General features: G+C 39.1%; 1 protein-coding gene across 3 annotated transcripts in view; it reads right to left on the bottom strand.

The window, feature by feature from the left end:
* AGMO (alkylglycerol monooxygenase) overlaps positions 1 to 19,761 on the bottom strand; it is a 193,762-nt gene that overhangs the window by 156,858 nt on the left and 17,143 nt on the right. For all 3 annotated transcript variants that reach the window (XM_064444508.1, XM_064444506.1, XM_064444507.1), the window contains exon 3: positions 16,540 to 16,691. In XM_064444508.1, the coding sequence (XP_064300578.1) occupies positions 16,540 to 16,691 (152 nt within the window). The remainder of the gene's footprint in view (positions 1 to 16,539; positions 16,692 to 19,761) is intronic.

Below are 19,761 nucleotides of genomic sequence, written 5' to 3'. Positions count from 1 at the left end.
TGGGTCAGACATGGAGGGTGCAAAACTTTGGTTTCAATTAGCATTCAAGATTTCTCTTTAGAGCAAATCACAGATACAGTGAACTTCTTCCTGAATGGAATATCATTCCCTATATTTGCATTTTAATTGACAATACTTAGTAGCTACTGCTGTTTTCTATTTCTTCTGGAGCAGTTTAATTCTGACTTTATCTCTGTGGTGCTACTTCTGAACCACACGGCAAACATTTTCAGCGATGATACAGATTATATAAACAATTTCCACTGAAGTTAGGAGGGGTCTGGTAATCCTTTGAAAATTAGAGGTAACTGTGCATTTCACTATGGAGCCAGTATCTGCCATGCTGAACTTTCCTGTATCAGTGTCTGACATAATATAGAATATGTACTTTTGGGTTTTTTTTCCTAAAATATACCAATTTTACTCAGTCATTTTCAGTTTGACTTTGCTTTGGATATACTGCAATCAAATTAGTCCTGACAAACTAATACAGATTGGGCCAATGTTTGGATGTGACACCATTAAGGAAATCTATCTTGCAAGAAGGAAATTTAACAGCTGCTTCTGGAGGAAGCATCTTTATCACTGAGTCAGAGAGGAACCAACTGCTTAGCATAATTTTAAAGGCAGCTCCTCTGTCACAGGCATCAACATTCAGTTGATGTGTAAAAACCATTTATAAATATTAGCAATCATCTGGCATTTTTCAAAAGAACAAGAAAGTTAATCCTGTTTCCTGACTGAGTTCTGCCTTGCATAATTACACTCTGACTACCTAAGTTCCCCTGCAATTTCAGTTAATTACAGTATTATTCTTACTTCCTGTCCTAAAGTTATTTGTGTAGTAACCATATCCTACTAGAGTGGAAGATGAAGTAAGCTCTGTGAATTATTTTGATTAATGTGTAAAATGTTGTGCTATCGCCTCACACAAAAGACACTACATATTGGATATTATTTCCAACTAAAAAAATGTGTGAAGGTTTTCAGCAATTATATTAACACTCAGTAGCGCACCTCTCAAGGGATGCTTGTATTACTCAACTAATAGATATAAATCTATATGTAACAAAAAAATATTAATACAGTCTTTTATTGAACATAAGGAAATGAAAAATCTTAGATATCTCTAAAGAGGTAAAAAATATACCAAAATATACACAAAATATGCATAAAAATACAATCCCCTATCACTTGCCTTTTTCTTTGTAACAGAGAGTAGAGGACAATTTTACCCAGCTCATCTACTGAAGACTACTATTGCCAGTTCTACGCATTGAAAAATCATTATATTTGCTTGACAATCATAAGCTTTTGAAGCATAACTAATTGGGAAGTGACTAGAGTATTTTCAGCAGACTAGAGAGGGCTGCCCAGACTTTATGGCAAAATTTGATGTTAGCTGTACACAAAAATACAGGATTTCTTAGTGCTTGTTTAAAAAAAAAAAAAAAAAAAAAAAAGAGGCCTTTCCTTCATTTTTTATGCAAACTCTCATTTTGTAATTAACAGCAAAACATCTGCAGGCTACTATAGGACAGCACTTTATCCCTCAACTTTGTCATGCCGTAACCATAAATCTATTCATCACAAATTTCCTCCCTTAGCCTCAGGCCACTCCTCCTAAACTCGTCCTGACTCCGCATACATTCCTCCATACTGCCCCAATGCCTATTGTTTTCTGTCACATTCCTCAGCTCCATCCAGCCCTGCCCATGCTCTCCCCCACATCCAGCAGTGCTTCCATATCCCACTCACACAGGCAGATCCATAGCATTTTCCTACCTGAATGCATCCCACTTTGCCTGCCCTCATCTTCTCCTGTACAGTTATCGTTGAGATACCTAAAATTTCTCTTAGTGCTTCAACTGCTGTAGTCTAGACCCTTTCCACTATTATAAATATTATTTCACTCCTCCAAAATGCAGAAAAAAACCCAAAGTAAATGCGTCTTATAGGCACAAAAATCAAAGCCAAAGAAAAATAATCTCAGAATTATTTCCAAACCAACACCACAAATAAAGTTCTTGAGACAGGTGATAATATTGCAAGACCTGGCAACACATGCAGATAAGCCACCACGACATGCTTGAGAAACCACTAGCTTGACTAGGAAATCTGAACTATGTGTTTTGTTGCTCCACTTTCCCATCCCCCCACCTGCAGGTGGGAAGAACAGGTGGGTGGCAGGGTCCAGAACCCCTGCCTTCCCAGGGGACTGCGGTGCCCACCATAACCACAGTGATGGACTGGGGCAGCTTCCAAGTGCCACCTGGTTACTCAACCTTTAGCTAAAGGGTTTTTCCCAGGGACTAGCAATTTATTATCTCCTCATGGGGAGCAGGGATGAACTCCCAGGACCAGATTATACCACTTCTATAACCACTTCTTCTTCGTGGTCACTCTCCATCCCTCTTCCTTGTTCTCTCTCCACTTCTCTCTATATATTAAAAGACTTGTGACAGCAATTATTGCATCTGCTGATACTTCCACGGTTTCTTTGCACCTTTTAACATCTTTCCTTGTCCTGAGCACGACACTTCCAAGCAATGTTTTGAGGATGACGCTGAAATTGAAACAAGTTATTTCTACATGCTTGCAATGGCCAGTTTTCAGGTCATGCTCCAGAGACTATTTGTCTTCATACATGACAGGGAAGAAATGAGTAAGTCATTGAAGAAATTTGGCATCAAACAGCCTATGTCTTTGAGACAAGGATTTCTGGAAGCTCACTATTTTTTTCTAAGGAGGAAGAGACTGGACTTCTGTAATTACATGGTTATTATGTTTGCTAATGTTTACACATTGGCAGAATGGGAACACAAAAATAAGTCTACATAAGTACAATAAACAAAAAACCCTTCAAGGCTGTTTCCATTTAAAATTACAGGCCATGCCATTTAAGGGAGTTTGGAGTGCTGGAACATGCTGCAACACTGTCTGCCCAGGAGAAGGATAAACCCATTTAAAAGTTGTTGGTTTGGTTGGTTGGGGTTTTTTAGTTTTAAAAAATTTTAGTTTACAAAAAAAAGTTTCACTCTTGACATGCTTGTTTTGGAGCTCCTAAAGGAGTGGGGAGTTCACATAAATGAGTTCATCACCTCCCATCCACTGGGGCAGGCTCCAGCCCTCTCCTGCCTCTCTGGGGGCCCTGTGGGCCATGGGAGATCTTTAGCCTAAGGAAGGAGAGAAAGATCTGGCCAATAACAGCATCTACATGCTGGAAGGGGCCTCCTCTGCCTCACTGCTAGTCTGGTGGCAAGACCCTCTTATCCCTCATCAGCAGAGGAAAATCCCTTCCACATTAACTACAATTACAGGCGAAAATTGGCTGCCAATTTTTGAAAATCTGTCCCTTTAAGTTTTAAGGGAGCTGGTTTCCTTTTCAATTTTAAATATATCTCACCCATATGGGAATAATACACAATCAAACCCAATATTTTTCCTACTGCCTAGCAGCTAAGTTATTTACTTGACTTTAACAAGACTTTTCTTTCCTCTTCCCAAGTTTGAGAGCAAGCACAAGCTGAGATGAGCTGTGCTGCTGTATGAGCAGGCAGCCGCTTCCAACAATTTATTTGAAAAGAAGCAGATCTGTATGTTAGGTGGGAAAGGGAGAGACTTAGCGTAGGCGGGGGAAGAGGGGAAAAAGTCAAGGTTTAAATTTTTTGTTGTCGTAAATAAGTGGCTTGAAACATGGGAACAGAAAATAGGAAACTTTCAAAGACTTGACACACCTATTTCCTACTGCTGGAAAATTAAGACAGTTCCATAAGCTGCATCTCCCCTAAATTAAAAACAATGCACAAAGGGTGTTAAGCTAGCCATGCAGACATAATGGCCATTAAAACATCCCACTTGTATGCTGTGCAAATTTGCATGCACAACCTGCATCTGCTCTTAAGACACTAGACTGAAGCCAAAACAAAGAGCTTTACTTTGAACCCCCTTTTTCCCCCCCAAACTGTAGAAATAAAAATTCAACATGTTTACTATTTACAACTTCCTTCTCAGAAGACACAGGTAGAGCATTCATGCCTTCCAAAGTGTAACCTTACACATCTGGCCGGCAAACATCTGGATATTTATCTTCACTCATCATTTCCTTCAGTAAGTCCAAAAACTGTCAGTTATTTCAGCTGAGATTCAGCCCAAGGGACTACAAAAAAAAGTTACATCCTTCTTTTGTCCAGGTTTTATAAACTGCTTTTTACCTTTTTCCCTGGGATATCAGTAAGTATAAAAATAAGCAGTCTGGATTCCGTTGACTGTGGTTTTTATTCTGTGAATATGTACCCCTGTAGTCACAGGGAGCATACATATGCAATTGCATTTATTACGCAGTTGTATCTGCAATGCATGCAAAATATCCTACATCTTTAAACAGGCCTTTTTTTAAGTGTTACATACGTCCAGAAGAAACTACTCAAATCATAAGGAAGAATACAGATTGATTTGTGAATAAACTACATGGCAAAACTTATGCCAGTTGAACTTCAGATTTGGGACAGTCACAAAACAGGATATGTATCGATTAACTTAAAAAATAATAAAAAAAAATTTTAAAAACTTCACTTGCTGAATTGTTGTAATGGAAGCACTGCCTTTGGACTGGAGGCACCAGCTTGAGGAGCTCACCCCTGAGTTTGTCCCTTGCTCTCCCACAGTTCTAGGAAAGTCTCTTCATCTGCCTGTGCCACCCCTCCTGTTTTAGAGGGGTGTAGTGAAACTCATCTCCTTTGCAAAACACTTTGCAGTTTAACTATGAAGAAACCCACCCTAAGAGACTCAAATGTTGTTACCGAAGATACATATTTAGCAAAGGAAAATGTCAATCATTTCTGAGTCTATCTAATTATGAGTTTAGTTTTTCTTATTCAATAATTTAAAGCTCCTGCTGACTTTAAATTTTTCAAATCACCCTGCCGATACCCAATCTGAAATTGCTTAGTAAAATGTTTCGGACAAGAAATAAAGAATTCAAACTTTGCAATGATTTTTTTTAAAAAATCTGTTGTTTACCTGAAGTTGTACTCACTTCCCCTTTGTTATTTCTTTGAACCAGCTTCATGATTTCCAACCTAACTCTGCCTTGTGAAGTTGAAGTGCTCTTAGAAGAGAGCTTAACTTAAAAATCATACCCATATAAAAACACAAAAGAGCAAAGATTAACATTACGGCTTCCTAAAATTCTATCATTGAGTAAGAATTTATGAGTTTATGTGTGTACTGTGGGCACTTTGCTCACTGCCAGTTGTCCCACAGGAATGCTGCAAAGCATTCATGACTCTGATTCATTTTACCCATATGGTACAAGGGAAGCTGCTAATGATGTAACAAGCTTACATACTTAACTCTGCATTTCTCCATAATGCTTTCAGATTTATTTTTCAACCTTAAATCAACAAATATATGTTTAAGTACCAGAACAACATTTATAATAAAAAATAAATTTCACATTAGAATGAGTGGATAAGACAGACCAGGAGAAGATCAAAGCTGCAAATGGTGGGAAATACTTGAGAGCTGGCTTTGACAGGTTTGCTCATTCCTGCCTCACATCACTTCTAGGCAACACACAACTCAGGAACAGTTGGGGGTTTTCTTTTATTTTTATTTTTATATTTTCATCTCCTTTTAAACAGAAAGTAATTTCCAGTCAAAAGTATATTAAATTAGAAGACAGTTTTGAGTGAAAATCTCCTATTTTTATTTCTGTAACACACTATAGGTTACCTTACTGAAAAGAAAGGTAAGATTTTATGACTACAAACTTTTTAGGATCTCAGCATCCATATGTGTTAATAGTGACTATAATTTAAAAGAAAATAAAACATAAAAGTATGTAAAATATGATGCACGTATAAAGCATTTACTTTCCTTACACCACTGTGCTGTGAAGTAAAAAAAAAAAAATAATGCTTTTTTCTGTCTCAATTTAATAGGCCAGTTTCCAGTTGATGAAAAGCATGAAATTGACGTCATTGATTTCTGAAATGATTCCTTGTGAAAACATGTCACATGCCATAGTGCTATTACAATCTGAGAGACTGCACTTCCCTTTTTATCCTTAGCAATAGCTTTGCCGCTGCTGAACTTACAGCTGTAATACAGCAAAGTATTCTTACAATGACAGTGATATTTGTGATATACATTCATTAAACAGAGAGGAATTCCCCAAATTTTATAATTTCTTTTTACAGAAATTTAATTTCTAATTAACCCTGGAATTAAGTCATTTGTAATGACTGCCATTTGTCCTCATCAGAGAGGCTGACCATAGTTTTGCTACTGCTGAACTTACAACTGTAATACAGCAAGGTATTCCTGGAACAACAGTTGTTGAAATATCTTTGGTTATGCCAAAAAAGGATTTACTGGTAATTTTAGCTATTAAAAGGAAAAAAAAAAAAGGGAAAAAAAACTCTGGTTAGTAATTTTTATTGTTATACCTTCCACCAGCATGCTATCAATATAGATAGAGTGTGATGTGGAAAAGATTGCCATTCCTACACTCAGAAAGCATTTTGGGCAGTTTAAATACTTTAATTAAGGCAATAAAGATGCATTGAAGGAAACATACATGCAAAGAACATTGTCCAGATACAATAATGTTTTGTCTGCTCCAAACACACTTTAAATGTTAATTGCCAATCTTGAAATGTATAATAAAGTATTTTAAATGGTAATGGCCTCACTAGATTTTTAGCAAGCAAGGAAAACTATTACAGACATCCAGCTTCTAGAAACCTGAGTAATATCCTGAAAGGAACAGATTGCCGTTTGGGGGCTGGGATGGAACGCACTTTTAGTCATCTTTAAAAAGTAATTCTAAATTTCTTACTCATAGCAAAAAAAAGCAATACCCTTTTCAAATTTGCAAATAATCATGCACCTATTCTTTGTAAGGAGTGCACAACAGCCAGTAAAACTGAGGGTGCAATTAGCAACAGACAATCTTTTTTTCCTCTTTTTTTTTATTTTAGCTAATTCTGAAATGATCAATGGTACATACTTGGAAATATTTCAGTCACATCAGCTGACATCAAACAATTAAAAAAAATTTTATGTATACATGGATAAAATACACATGTATTGATGAATACACGCTGAAAAAACTGTATTTAAATTACAGAAAAGTTTGCATAGACAGCATGTGTCCTGAAAGAAATTTAAATATCAATGGTATTTCTGATATGGGAAACACCCAGAAATGGGAGTTTTTAGTAATGTCCCACTGAGGAACAGAAGTACGAGCCCAAGCCCTTCAGAGCGGCCCATCCCCCCAGGAGCAGAGTTGGGGCCATGTCCCTGCTCCGCATCCCCCAGCCACAGAACCACATACCTGCCCCAGGAGCCACCTTACCTTTCCCTGCAGGTAGACCACGAAAGTGCTCTGAAGCTAAATTCTGAACAGTTTGAGAAGTGTTTGAAAAGAAATTTCAAAAGAGCCATTTGAAATTGTGAAGTACTAAAGGCCTTCATAGTGCCTATTAGCTAAAGTGCTGCTTCAGAGTGGGGATGCAGAGAGATGACATTCTGTGCATTTCTTTCTTCATGCTGAAACTATACAGACTGACAAACAGAGCAATAGTGACCAGGCAATTTTTACTAGCACAGCAGGATAAAAACAACACTTTTTTGTAACAGAAAAAGCACAAGCATCTCAATGGGCCATCTGTTTTAACAATGCCTTTTATTTCTCTAGGCCTCTGCTTCTACTTGAAAACCTAGTGACAAAAAATAGTTACCACTACTGTGGTTTGATGAATTATATGACGTGTGCTTTCACTTTAAACCTAATTCCTTACCATCACATTTTTATATCACAAATTAAAAACTGTTGTTACATTTAATACCTTTTATTGCTGATCTGCTGATTTCAGCAGACTGGCAAACCATGGAAGGGACACAAAAATGAACCTTGCCCCTCTTTGAGCATCCCTCCAGCCCAGGACAAAGCCCTCTAGCAAGACAGCGTGCAAAGCTACTGTATCAAAAACTGAGAGCTAGCATCTCCAAAGTCATTACAATTGCTTTAGGAAATAAATGTGTTTGAAATGAGCCTGGATCAAGTGATTTGTGTGCAACTTATTCAGGAAATAGGTATTAGTGAGCATTTTTACATTTCTCACTAATTTAGTAAGAAGCCTTTAGATGAACTAAGTAACATGGCTTAAAATTAGATCAAAGGAAACAAGAATATATATTCTCAGGTGGGTTTTCACTTACTCGAAATAGAAGTTTCTAGATTAAGATACATATCCAAAATTTAAGACAGAAACCAAATAGGAAGACAAGACAGACATAGCTGGATTCTTCCCTTGAACAAGTAGTTGAACTTCCAAACATACAGCCTCGCTCTTCAGCTTATGAAGTTACCAAACTGAAGGTGGTTCTACAACAGTTAGGAAGTCAAATAGTGCATATAATTGAACCATTTCAATCCTTTTTTTCAGGTAAACCCCCATAAAAATAAAATCTTCAGAAGAACTAGTTTCTCCTCTCCCACGCTCACTAACTGCAACAAGGTTCACTTCAAAGCTTGGATAATTCATATTTTACTGTATGTTCTGTAACACCTTAAGAAGTACGAGTGTAATGCTCCATTTCATAGGTTTTCAGCAGCACACTTGGAAAAGTATGTCAAATGAACTGTTTCTCTGCACAGTGAGTTAGATGCTTTCATACTCATGTCTCCACTCAGACTAAAGGATTATTTTTTCCCCCTCATTAAAATGCACATGCACAGACTAGAGGGCAGCACTAGCCAAGGATATGAATGTATGAAGACAGCTGTCTTTTTGAATGAACAACTCATGCTAATTTATAGCAAACTTTCTTCTCCCATTTCATCCCATAAGATACTGTTTTAAGTTGTTCATGCACAATGACACTTCTATCAGATTAGTTTAATAGTCAGGAGGATGACCATAATCACAACAGCCACGTGTGCAATGTATCGGTTTCTTCATTACAACCGCTCATTTAATCCACACACTGTGTACATTTCCTTAGGTTTTCAGAAGACAGTCATTTCACAAATGACTTGAGGAATTCATCTCAAGCTTCAGGAAGTTTAGGTTTTACCACCTTAAAGAAAAATTTAGATTAAAAATAACAGATATTTTCCCCATGGTTTTGAATATTTAAGGATATTTAATTTACATTTTCTAATGCTTTTCTTTAAAAGCATGTTACAAACTTGCTTTTGTGCAAGCAGATCTGGAGCTTTTTCCCAAGTCTGTGCACTCAGGAACAACCCAGGCACTGCAGGGAGGAAAAAGATGAGATTCTACCCTCCGTACACCCATAGGTACCTCTAGTTAACGATGCCTATATAGAAAGCCTCAAGAAGGTCAATGTATTATGTAAATCCTCAAAGCGGGATTTGAGTATTAACCTTGTGCTGGCCCCTTTCCCAACCATAAGAAAAGATGACTAGCAAATGAAATGGAGGAATATGGTTTCCTTTTCATTTTGTCCTAGGGAATGTGCTAGATCTCTTGATGGTGGGAGCCTGAGAAAAGATAAACAGTGCTGCGTGGAGATGGAATTACCACCTGAATTTTTGGTATAAAAAATTGTGTCATAAAAGCATCAGGTAACGCTTTCATGAATATGTATTTCATTATATTTAATATTAAAAGATATATTGTCTCTGGCATCATCATCAAAAAAAAAAAAAGAGATTGCTTTTATACTCATATCAAGGTCTAATTCATAACAACCATAGAGATCCATCTGTCCCAGTGTCCTGTGGCAAAGAAAAGCAATTACTAGATATTTACAGAACAACTACAAGAATCAAGCTCATGACTTTTCTCCTGATACCCTTCTATCACCCAAAGTTAAGCAGGTTATGTCTTGGACTAGATGTTGAACCCATGGAGTTTAATTCCTCACCTGTAGCAATGAGCCATGTCCTACCCTCCACTACATCATATTCCTACTCCAGGGCACATCCTACAGCTGTTCTAAAGAGCCAAAAGTCCTTGGTTGATGACTTTGTCTGCTGTCCAACCTGTCGGTGGATTTGTAATTACCATCATTCTTAACAACCTCTGGCATAGCACGTTTAGAAAATCTATTCACCTGTAATCCTCTTCTGGATATTCAGAAATTAATATTAAGCAAAGACTCTCTAGTGGATTTCCTCTTATTCCCATCTTCTAAACTCCTCAGGTTACAGAGATTTTTCAGAAAGTCACTTATTATCTCACAGCTTCTCAAGTAAAAGGGAAGGGGCTTGTGATATCTGCACGTGTCACAATAAATTTAACATACTAAATAGGTCAACTTCACCCTATATCAGGACATTATTCCTGCCACTATACAAGAAATCACAGTCTTTCGAACAACAGGAAATTATTATGAACAATAACAACCTGAAAATAATACAGGCAGGCTCCTATAATTTTATGGGACCTTAGACCACTCCATGCCAGGGACCCTCATTGCAGCTGAGGTAGTTTTCAGGTGATGTTTTCAACCAAAATAGACATTTAAATATCAGAAGGAATGGCAACAGTTTTGTTTGCTAAGATGGATCGTGGTCTTCTACAAATTCAGTGCTCACTCGGAAAATTAGATGACACATTGTAAAGGAGTATCTCTCATTTCTGAAAAGTGGAGAAAGGCGAGAGATACAGTTATAAAAACAAGCGTATAGAAATAATAAATGATGTAGTTTATTTACAGTGGAGTTGGAAGGCAGGGAATGAATCATAATCACATGAACTCTCTATTTATTTTCAATTCCTGTTATGCTGTCTGCAGGTATTAGCCTAGAATCAATCCGAAGATAGAACAGAAAATATGACAACCAACTATTGCTTTTGCTATTTTTGTGAGGCAAGCAGAGTCAGCATTTTAATATCCTGCTCTCCCACGCCTGTTTAAAAAATAAGAAAAAACAACTGACAGAATGGCAAAAAAATGTTTTTCTTTAAAATTCACAAGAAGATAATATTTTTCTCTTAATCACTGGGTATCAATCCCCTTTGCAATCAACACAAGCTGTGACAAGAAAAAGAGCAGAGCTTCATTCAGTCACTTGACAGTTCCCAAATTTTTCTGTCTTTCACTGGGGTGGAATTAAATTTGTTTCACGCTAGATAATCAATATGGTACTGAATTTCTGGTCAGGTAAACAGTGGCATTTTCCCACATGCAAGGACAAGCCAAAAAACCCCCGCCCCCCAAACCCTCTCCCCCTGCCCCAAAAATTGAACCATTGGCAGGTAAAAGAACATTGCCATTTACTGTATTTCTAGGGGAATACAAATTTTCCTGAAAAGAAAACCTTGTGCCTCTGACCACATTCCCAATAACAAAAGTCAGACATCATTTTATTATAATGAATTTCCCATAAATCTGAAATCCTTTAAATCCAAAATTATTTCAATATACTATCATTTCTTAATATAAAATCTACTTAACAAGCCCATTCTAATATACTGACTTCAGACAAGTACATTATAAAATGCAGATGAAAGGAGCACTTCAAAGGCAGGAACGGGTCAGATAAATAAAGATAGCACAATCATATGATTCCAATACACCCTCCAAAAATGAGTAGTAAACGTAGATGGTGAAGAGACTTTGAGCCCTCCTGTCTTTTCTTTTAACAAGCTTAGAAGTTCAAACTCATCTCCTCATTCAACAGTGAACCACTGCACTGGTATCCAAAGTGATAACATATTAAGATTATTTTTGCAGACTACATAAGTAATTAGCAGAAAGAATAGGCCTAGGTTTTGCTGTTGCCTGTTCCAGACATTTTAATGGCATGAACCTTGAGATACTAGCTGCCCCAGTTTATCCACTCTGGTTCCTTATAAAAGAATGTGTTACCTGCCTGTATACTACTGACCCAGAAAATCCTCTGTGCTCCCTAAGAAGTCTCCAGTTATCCCACAGATTCTGTGCTAGCAAGCCTGGCTTACGTTGTTTGTGTCCTTGACCACTGGACAGGACCACACGTACTGTCCCATGGCTAAGTTGACCCCATGACTACTGAACTGAGTTGAATTGTTTAAGAAAGAAGTCCAACACAACTCTGGTTTTTAGCATGGACTATTTCAGTGATCCTATGCACGTAGCCTCCATGCAGGAGGTTTTTTTCAGAACAGAGTGGGTGGTGAACTGCAGCATGGTGTAGGAAAGAGTGGCCAGAACCTTCTGAAGTCAGCTCTGCTGATGAGGAAATTGTTCTATGAAACTGTAAAAAAAAAAAGATGCTTACTGGGAGAAGAGGCATAAGCACTGTAAGTCATGGCTAAGAGAAACCCCCTTTTTTACAAATTCCACAAAACAGGAGATGAAAAGCTCACAAAGATTCCAATTCTTTGAAATCTTAGAAAGAAAACCTCTTCAACATCCTCAGCTGAGACATTTCACCACAAATCTGAGGCATGGCCTTTTGAGGGACAAAGCTGAAGTGAGTTTTCAGGGTTTCTCCTTTGTCCTCTGACCCTGCAGAAGATGGCCTTAGCCAAAAGGTCAGTCCTGTGGGATGGGAGAATCTGAGAAGCTCGGAGGCTACTGCTCCAGAATACGCCTGGTGTAGTAAAAGGCTTATTTTTCACCCACTATAAATAAACTCAGAATTACTAAGAGACACACCATTAACTCAAAATTTTATGTAGCAGCTGGGGAATCTGCTGAGGATATACTTATCAGTTGAGGTCTATTTTACAAACTCTGCACATAACTTAAACCATCAGCTCATATTGGCTCAGCCTTTCGCTGACAGGGACCGTGTCACGTATCCCACAGGGCGGCTGGAAGCCGCCAGCGGACAATGGGGGCAAGCAGCTGACACGGGCCGCCGCAGCCCTGGCAGAACAATGCAGCTGCTGCGGAGGTTGGCCCCACTGAAGGAAACTCGCTTCTCCCAGGTTGTCCGAGGGGAGGGACACTGAAGCAATGGAAATTCCCCAGCAGTAAAGGAGAACAAAAGAAGAGGTGTTGGAAGCTGCTGTTAAAAAGAGACAGGCTCTCTAAACCTGCTGGCTGCCAGACTTGGACAGCTTCTTCCAGGGCCTGAAAGATGAGAGGAGGGTCCCCTGGCTGACAGAAAACCACACTGGTCTGCAGGAGGACGCAATCCACTGGGAAGCACCGATTAAAAACTACTCCCTTCCACAGTGGACTGGAGTTTTACTGTTCCCTGTTGGCCCCTGTGGGGTCGTGAAGTTGAGAGCGCAGCCGCTGCCAAGGGCCCTGCTCAGCCCAGGGGTGTCTTGGGGCTCAGCAGGGCCCCCTGCACTCAAGCCGGCCACGAAAGCCCCCATTGCCCCACAGCCAGGACCTGGGCTCTGCACAAGTGCGTCTCTCTTGTTTTTGCATGGATCTGGAAGTCTCTAGATTTCCTCCCCTGATTAAAGGTGTGGCTGCTGAAGAAATTAGTTTACAGAGCCTCCAAATTCCTTACTGCCGTTGTCATATGTCTGCAACAGGAATATCCGCAAGGCCAGGGCGCAGGGAGGGGTGTGCTGCACTACGACTAGGGCTCGGCACAGCTCTGGGACCACCAAATTCCCCTTTCTAGCAGGAGTAACTCCGCAAGGACTCTGCACCTGGAGAAGAAACTTGAGGAATAACCCATATATGCTAGATTAAAATATCTGGTAAAAATCCCTCAAACCCACACATATCCTTCCCTGAAAAAAAATTAAAATAAAACCTGCGATTTTACAGCTTACTTTCCTTAGTAGTATGCCCATAACGGGTGTTTTTTACTGAAATAAAGGGAAAAGTTACATTGCTTTATAAATTCATTAAAACTCCAGGAGAAAAAGCAGTGGTTAACTAAGTACTCCCATTGACTGCCATGGCTTCTGGATCAGGCCCAGAAGAATGCTGGAATAAGTGGTGAAACATTTTATTTTCTAACTTTTTAGTGGCTACTGCAAACAATGGAAAATACAAGCACATACTTAGAATAACTTTATCCTTTGCAAAATGAGATCACACCTAAAAATACTTCCTCTTGTTGCTATATAACTTCAGTTTATGATAATAGCTATTACACACATATAGTGAAGAGGAAAAAATAGCTTCCCAAGTGCTGGGTAAAAAGTTGATATTGTATAGTAGAGTTTCTGCTCAGAAGAAACTTGAAAATCTGTAATGATTCAGACTATTTATTCAAACAGCAGAATGGACAATCCAAATCTTGCATGAACAACATGAAATAAGGTAGTAAACAGCCAGGGGTTTGAGTTATCGAATTATTGCTTGGAGACAGGAAAAGTTATGTGATGATGATAATTCTTTGTATCAAAATTATGGGGAGTATTAAGAAACAATTGCAAAATATATCTGAATTTTAGTTTTCCAGTTTGAAACAATTAGTGCTATTATTTACATCCCCGCACATGAGCCCACACAGCTTGAATTTCCTGGGATATGCATGTGCTATTAATTTTTAACTTTGCTCTAGAATACAAGCCTGAATCACCAGGCCCTGTCACTTTCTAGCACAAGGGTGTGTTTTGTCCTCTTGCACCAGAGACTGTTGCAGTGCCCTGACTTCTCAAAGTGCAAAGCTATTTTTCAGGAGTTTACATTTTATTTTTAAAAGTATCTCCTACACTTAAATTTCCTTAGCCGCTTCTGAAGCAGCCGACTTTCACAGCTGTGTTGCTGTGCTACGGATTTCATCATTGCTTGACCAGAGAAGAGAGTGTTGGTTAAACTAAAATCTCCATTTAGAGTGATTTTCTATAACATTGCATCAGTTCCCTGCTGAGTAGCAGGGAAGCAAGTGACACTTCCATAACCTGAAGAAGAGTAAATTAACATTTATAGAACAGTTCAGCGCTGACCTTCTTAAGAGAAGCATTTTGTTACGCTGTTTCCTCAACTCCATTACATATGGACAGAATTGGTTTGGATTTTAATTCTAAAACTGCTAGAGAGATTAATCTCAAAGTGTGCAATCCTCTCAAAATATAGAAAAACAGATGAGAGTAAATGCGAAGTTGCTGCAGGAACAGAAATATGTGCAATTGCTTCAGAGAGCGTGGAGCTGACCCTGCTCCCTTCTCTGCCAGTGGGAATTTTACCACTGACTCCAGTAAAGAACAGCCAGGCTCGTGATTTTCTAACACTTGAAGGTAATTATTTTTATTTTAAAATGCAGGAATAGCCTCCCGCTCTGGTCCAGTTCTCAGCCTGAGACTGTAGCCCTGCCAGCACTGTTAATGTCATTGTTTGTGAAGCGTATTCCCAGTCTCGCGTACACCCACACAGGGCTCCCAGCTCCCGGCCGCGATGTCCCCCCCACCACATTGTTCCAGCTCCCCCCGCTTCCTCACCTCCTGCCCTGTCCCCCCCCCCGCCAGCCCCAGCCCCCCACACCATTGTTGTCCCCCTGCACCCACCCTGCATTGTTCTCGCCCCCGCCCGCCTGCCATCCCCACCCAGAAGGGACCCTTCCTCCCTCCCACTCCCCGCAGCAGCCCGGGCTCCTTTCTTACCTACTTCCATATATTCCGCTGACCTATTGGCATCAAAACATTTTTCCTTTCCGAAAGCGCATTACATAAACTATCGTTACTAGATCCCGCAGCTTTTGCGAGCTGTGGGCGCTCTGCCTTGAGAAGCCCAGTCCAAAGTCTCTTAAAAAACAAGATTCTTTTTCATTGCTACGGACTTTAGATCAGGCCCAAAATTAGGACGGCTAGAAAGTGTTATTGCATTTTCAGATAGGATATAAAAGGCTAGAGCAAAAATATGTTGTCAGTACAGAACAGCAATATGTAATGAGACAGATACATAGAGACCGGTATTATTACATATTCACAATATATAGGTACAGAAATGACTGGCATGATTTACATGGCCTCCATTGTTACAATAAATAAAAGTTAAATCCTTTCTAAACTGTGCCTTTTCTCTTCCATGTATAAAAGCAAGTAGGGTCAAAAATGTACTTAAAAAAAAAACCACAAGGCAAGGCTCGCATATATGTGGTCAGGTGTTAGTTGCAGACAGGATTTATAAAATATCTTATTTATATCCATTTATATATAAAGTATAGAAATATTTTTATTCATTTACCAATTAAACAATATTTTTTAAAACACACAGAAATGGATTAAGTGAGCCAGCTGTCCTGTCATTATTTTGGTCACCTTGCTTTTTACTGCCCTCCATTTTGTACATCCACGAGGTTCTTCTGAAATAGTTATCTACTGTTCCATGTCTTTCATACGGACATACAGAGATACTAACCCTAAATTTTAATGCACTGCCTAATTTTTTCCTACCATACTTCATTTTCACTGTGATACTGCTTTTAAAGTTATACTCCCTCTTTTCACAAAATCACATTTATTATACAGAGTATGTTGTATAAACTGTTTCCCATGCTCAAAGTAAAATGAATCTTTGCTAATCCTTGGTAAGAAGAGCAACTACATATGCTTACAGTAGATTAAATATAAAACCAAAACCAAATACCTTATTTTATTAATAAAAATTAATATATGTTGCATTGTAATACATGAAAAACTCGTTAACTCTTACCGTGGCTTATGCGATGAAAGAAGTAGTATACAAAGTCTACTCCCAGGAGTGTTAAATACCACGTCCATGGCGAGTCCCAGGGCAGTTCAAAGAGTCTGTAGTTATTCCATACGTAGATATAACTAATCAAGTCGACACTTCTGAATAAAACACTAAAATAGACATTGAAAAAATTTATCAATAATTTTGTCAACTTTAATTACAGAACCTTTTTACTATATATATATACACACTATTTATCAGATGGGAGTCTTTTTGCAACACATAAGGCCAGTCTCCAAGTTCTTGCAATCTTTGTCAAGTAATACTATTATTGACTTCAGTGGAACCTTTGTTTAAGGTCTATGAGATTTTTAAAATCAGCCCTCACCCACTCACTACCTGTGTTGTGGCATTAGGCATGCTCAAAGGCTGAAGCACTCCTGTGCTGTGCAGGTGCTACGATGCTCCTGCTCTCCCAAGTCTGGAGGAAACCCACCCTTGCTAACTCACAGGTGACTGAAGTACAGCAGCAGTTATGCTCAAACTCTAACATATGACATTAAAATACCTTGACTATTTCCAATGTAAGGAAGGGCCCAGAAGGCAACAGGACTTTTGGGAGCAGTGAGATATTCGATCTGCTCAGCATACCACTTAACTTCACTTTAAAAGAGGATAAATCCAGCAGGAGGACACAAAGCCCAGTGCCTTTGAAAAGAAGGGAAAGGGCAACTGGTAGAGAGAAATGGCAGGATTGCCTGAAAGGGGGAGAAAAAAATCACAGATTTGCAAAGGCTGGAAAGCCAGCAGAGAGCAGCTTTTATTGCTGCCAAGTTCCTGGACTACAGGGAGTGAGCAGCTACCCCTGACCCAAAGCAGATCAGTACTGAGACCAGGAGAAAGAGAAAGAAAGTAGCTCTGGGATGGGTAGGCCAGATCTAGCAGTAGCTTTGCACAGCTGTTTAGGTTAATGCACATTTAGGTTGCCAGTCACACCCTCCCCTCAGTGCCCCACTACCTCCCACCTCATTTCACTGATTCAGAGGCTGAGCTGTCCCCAGACAAACTGCTTTAGTTTTGCTGGGTGAGGTTTTGGACAGATTAGGAAGTGTTAACACCAGCATGAGAAAGATGAGCAGCTGGGGGCACTGGGGTGGCCCAGGTGACAATTGGCTTAGGTAGCTGTGAAATGGCACCTTAGCTGCATAGTTAAACACATTTTTGTAGAAGAGAGTAGTCCACAGCATGATTAGCAACAGCTTCCTCACATCCCCTCCTCTTACCCCCTTTCACTATGCTGCTGAAAATGTTTGTGGGACTTGGTGAACTGAACTGGGCAGCCTCTGAAAAGCAGCAAGCAGAAAAATGTAGGGAAAAGATACTAATTCACACATAACCTTTTTTTAAATATATTGATAGCTTAAATGCACCTCAGTTTAAGGCCTAAGAGTCAGAAATAAGGTTATCATTAACACCACCTCTACAGACAGGAGAAACTAATCCAGTTCTCAGATGTTTTGCTGCTGGTATCTTTTTTTTTGGGGGGGGTGGCAGAACAATCAGTACAACAACACCTTTACGCAAAGTTGTGGAAGATTTTAGAAATATATAAACCAAATTCATGGTTGGAGGAAGACAGAGGGATTCAAATTCAGGGAACTTCAAATGGAGATTGCACATGGTATACCTGCAAGACACTACTTGAATAGAGGTGGTAGCAAACTGCACATAGGCGCCACAGCCTTGCAAAACCTCAGCTGAAAGACTGTCACTTTAGTCTCACCTGGAATTCCACCTTACATTGAAGACAGCTAAGTCTCCATGTGTCTCTGTCCATGTCTGCTCATTCTTGTCTCAGTGCCTCTTCTCTCAAAACCCAGTACTTCTCAAAACCTGCCTTATTTTTTTCCTTTTTCTCAGCTAGATTATTTTTTTATTATTTCAGTGATTTAGTTTACAGCATGGCCCCAAAAATACCTCAATCTGCAAAACTAAAAAAATGACATGTACTCCTCCTCTCTAAAGCCGTGTTTCACACACCTGGGAAACATCCCTGAGAACAGTCTGGCCATGCCCTGTCCTTTTGGGTAGCTGCACTGAAACACAAGGGAACCTCACAAAACATGGCTGTTTCAGATTGTGAACCATCCCCCATGCTATGACTGAGCTTTGGGGTTGCCTCCATATTTCTGCAGAGATATCCATTCAGAACTTTTATACTTCTGGCATTAGCACTTCTTCCCATAACAGTGTTTTGAATAAGGCTAGGAGGAAACATCTTGAGCTTCTGTGCTGCTAGTTTATCTATTAACAAGGAACAAAGTCAGTGAAAATCCCAAGCTCCCAATAGTAACCTGCAAGCATAATAGTACCACATCCACCACTTTATCCTGAGAAGCTGAAGCTGTATCAGAAATTGTTGCTCAGGAAGAAGAGAACTAATAGCTTTTCCACAGCCAGCTGATACATCTTACCTGCAAGTCATTCCTACCTTTACTACAATCATCCCAATTTTTCTCTTGAACAAAACCAAAACACAACAAAACCCATGAAATTTCATTTCAGCAGCTGGCAGATGAAGAATTACTCTTGACTAGCAATGACAGGTGTATCTACCACTTCAAAAACAACGTAGCTATCCCCAACAGTTGGACCATACACACCTGGAACATGTTTAATTTTCATAAGAGCTGTGTTCTATAAATATTTTTAAAGAAGATTATATGTGTCCAACCAGATTTTTGCAATTCACCTCATGAGGCATCTGTAAAGTTCAGTATAAATTCTCAATCCCTTTCACAACAGGTCAGAAGGGAGCTGATATTATTCAAACACAAAGAAATGGGCATTTCTTAACATCTTTTCAATGACCAGGAAATTTAAAACACCTCTTGCAACATAGAATATCACTTATTATTAGGTACTGTTTTCTTACTTTGTTCTTTTGCTTTTATTAACATATAATGCCTTTGCAGTACATCCAAAGATATGTGAAGTGGTACGTTTCCTCCATTTTTGATCACCTTTCAGTATTTCACCCTTGAGTCTGTTTTTTTTTTTTCCACAGGCTGAGGCCAAGGTGTAAAACTTGAGCTAACCCTGCAACACATTTTTTATATGTGTAATTTGCTGTACAATTCAGAATTTGCTTATTCTTTCCTTCATGCTTGAATCACAACTATACAGCACATAACACCAGCTGATTACTGTAATTAATTTAAAGTAATCCATCATATCACT

Source organism: Phalacrocorax carbo, chromosome 2, assembly GCF_963921805.1.
Source record: "Phalacrocorax carbo chromosome 2, bPhaCar2.1, whole genome shotgun sequence".
In the NCBI taxonomy this organism is placed as follows: Eukaryota; Metazoa; Chordata; class Aves; order Suliformes; family Phalacrocoracidae; genus Phalacrocorax; species Phalacrocorax carbo.
This window is presented reverse-complemented; position numbering and strand designations above follow the sequence as displayed.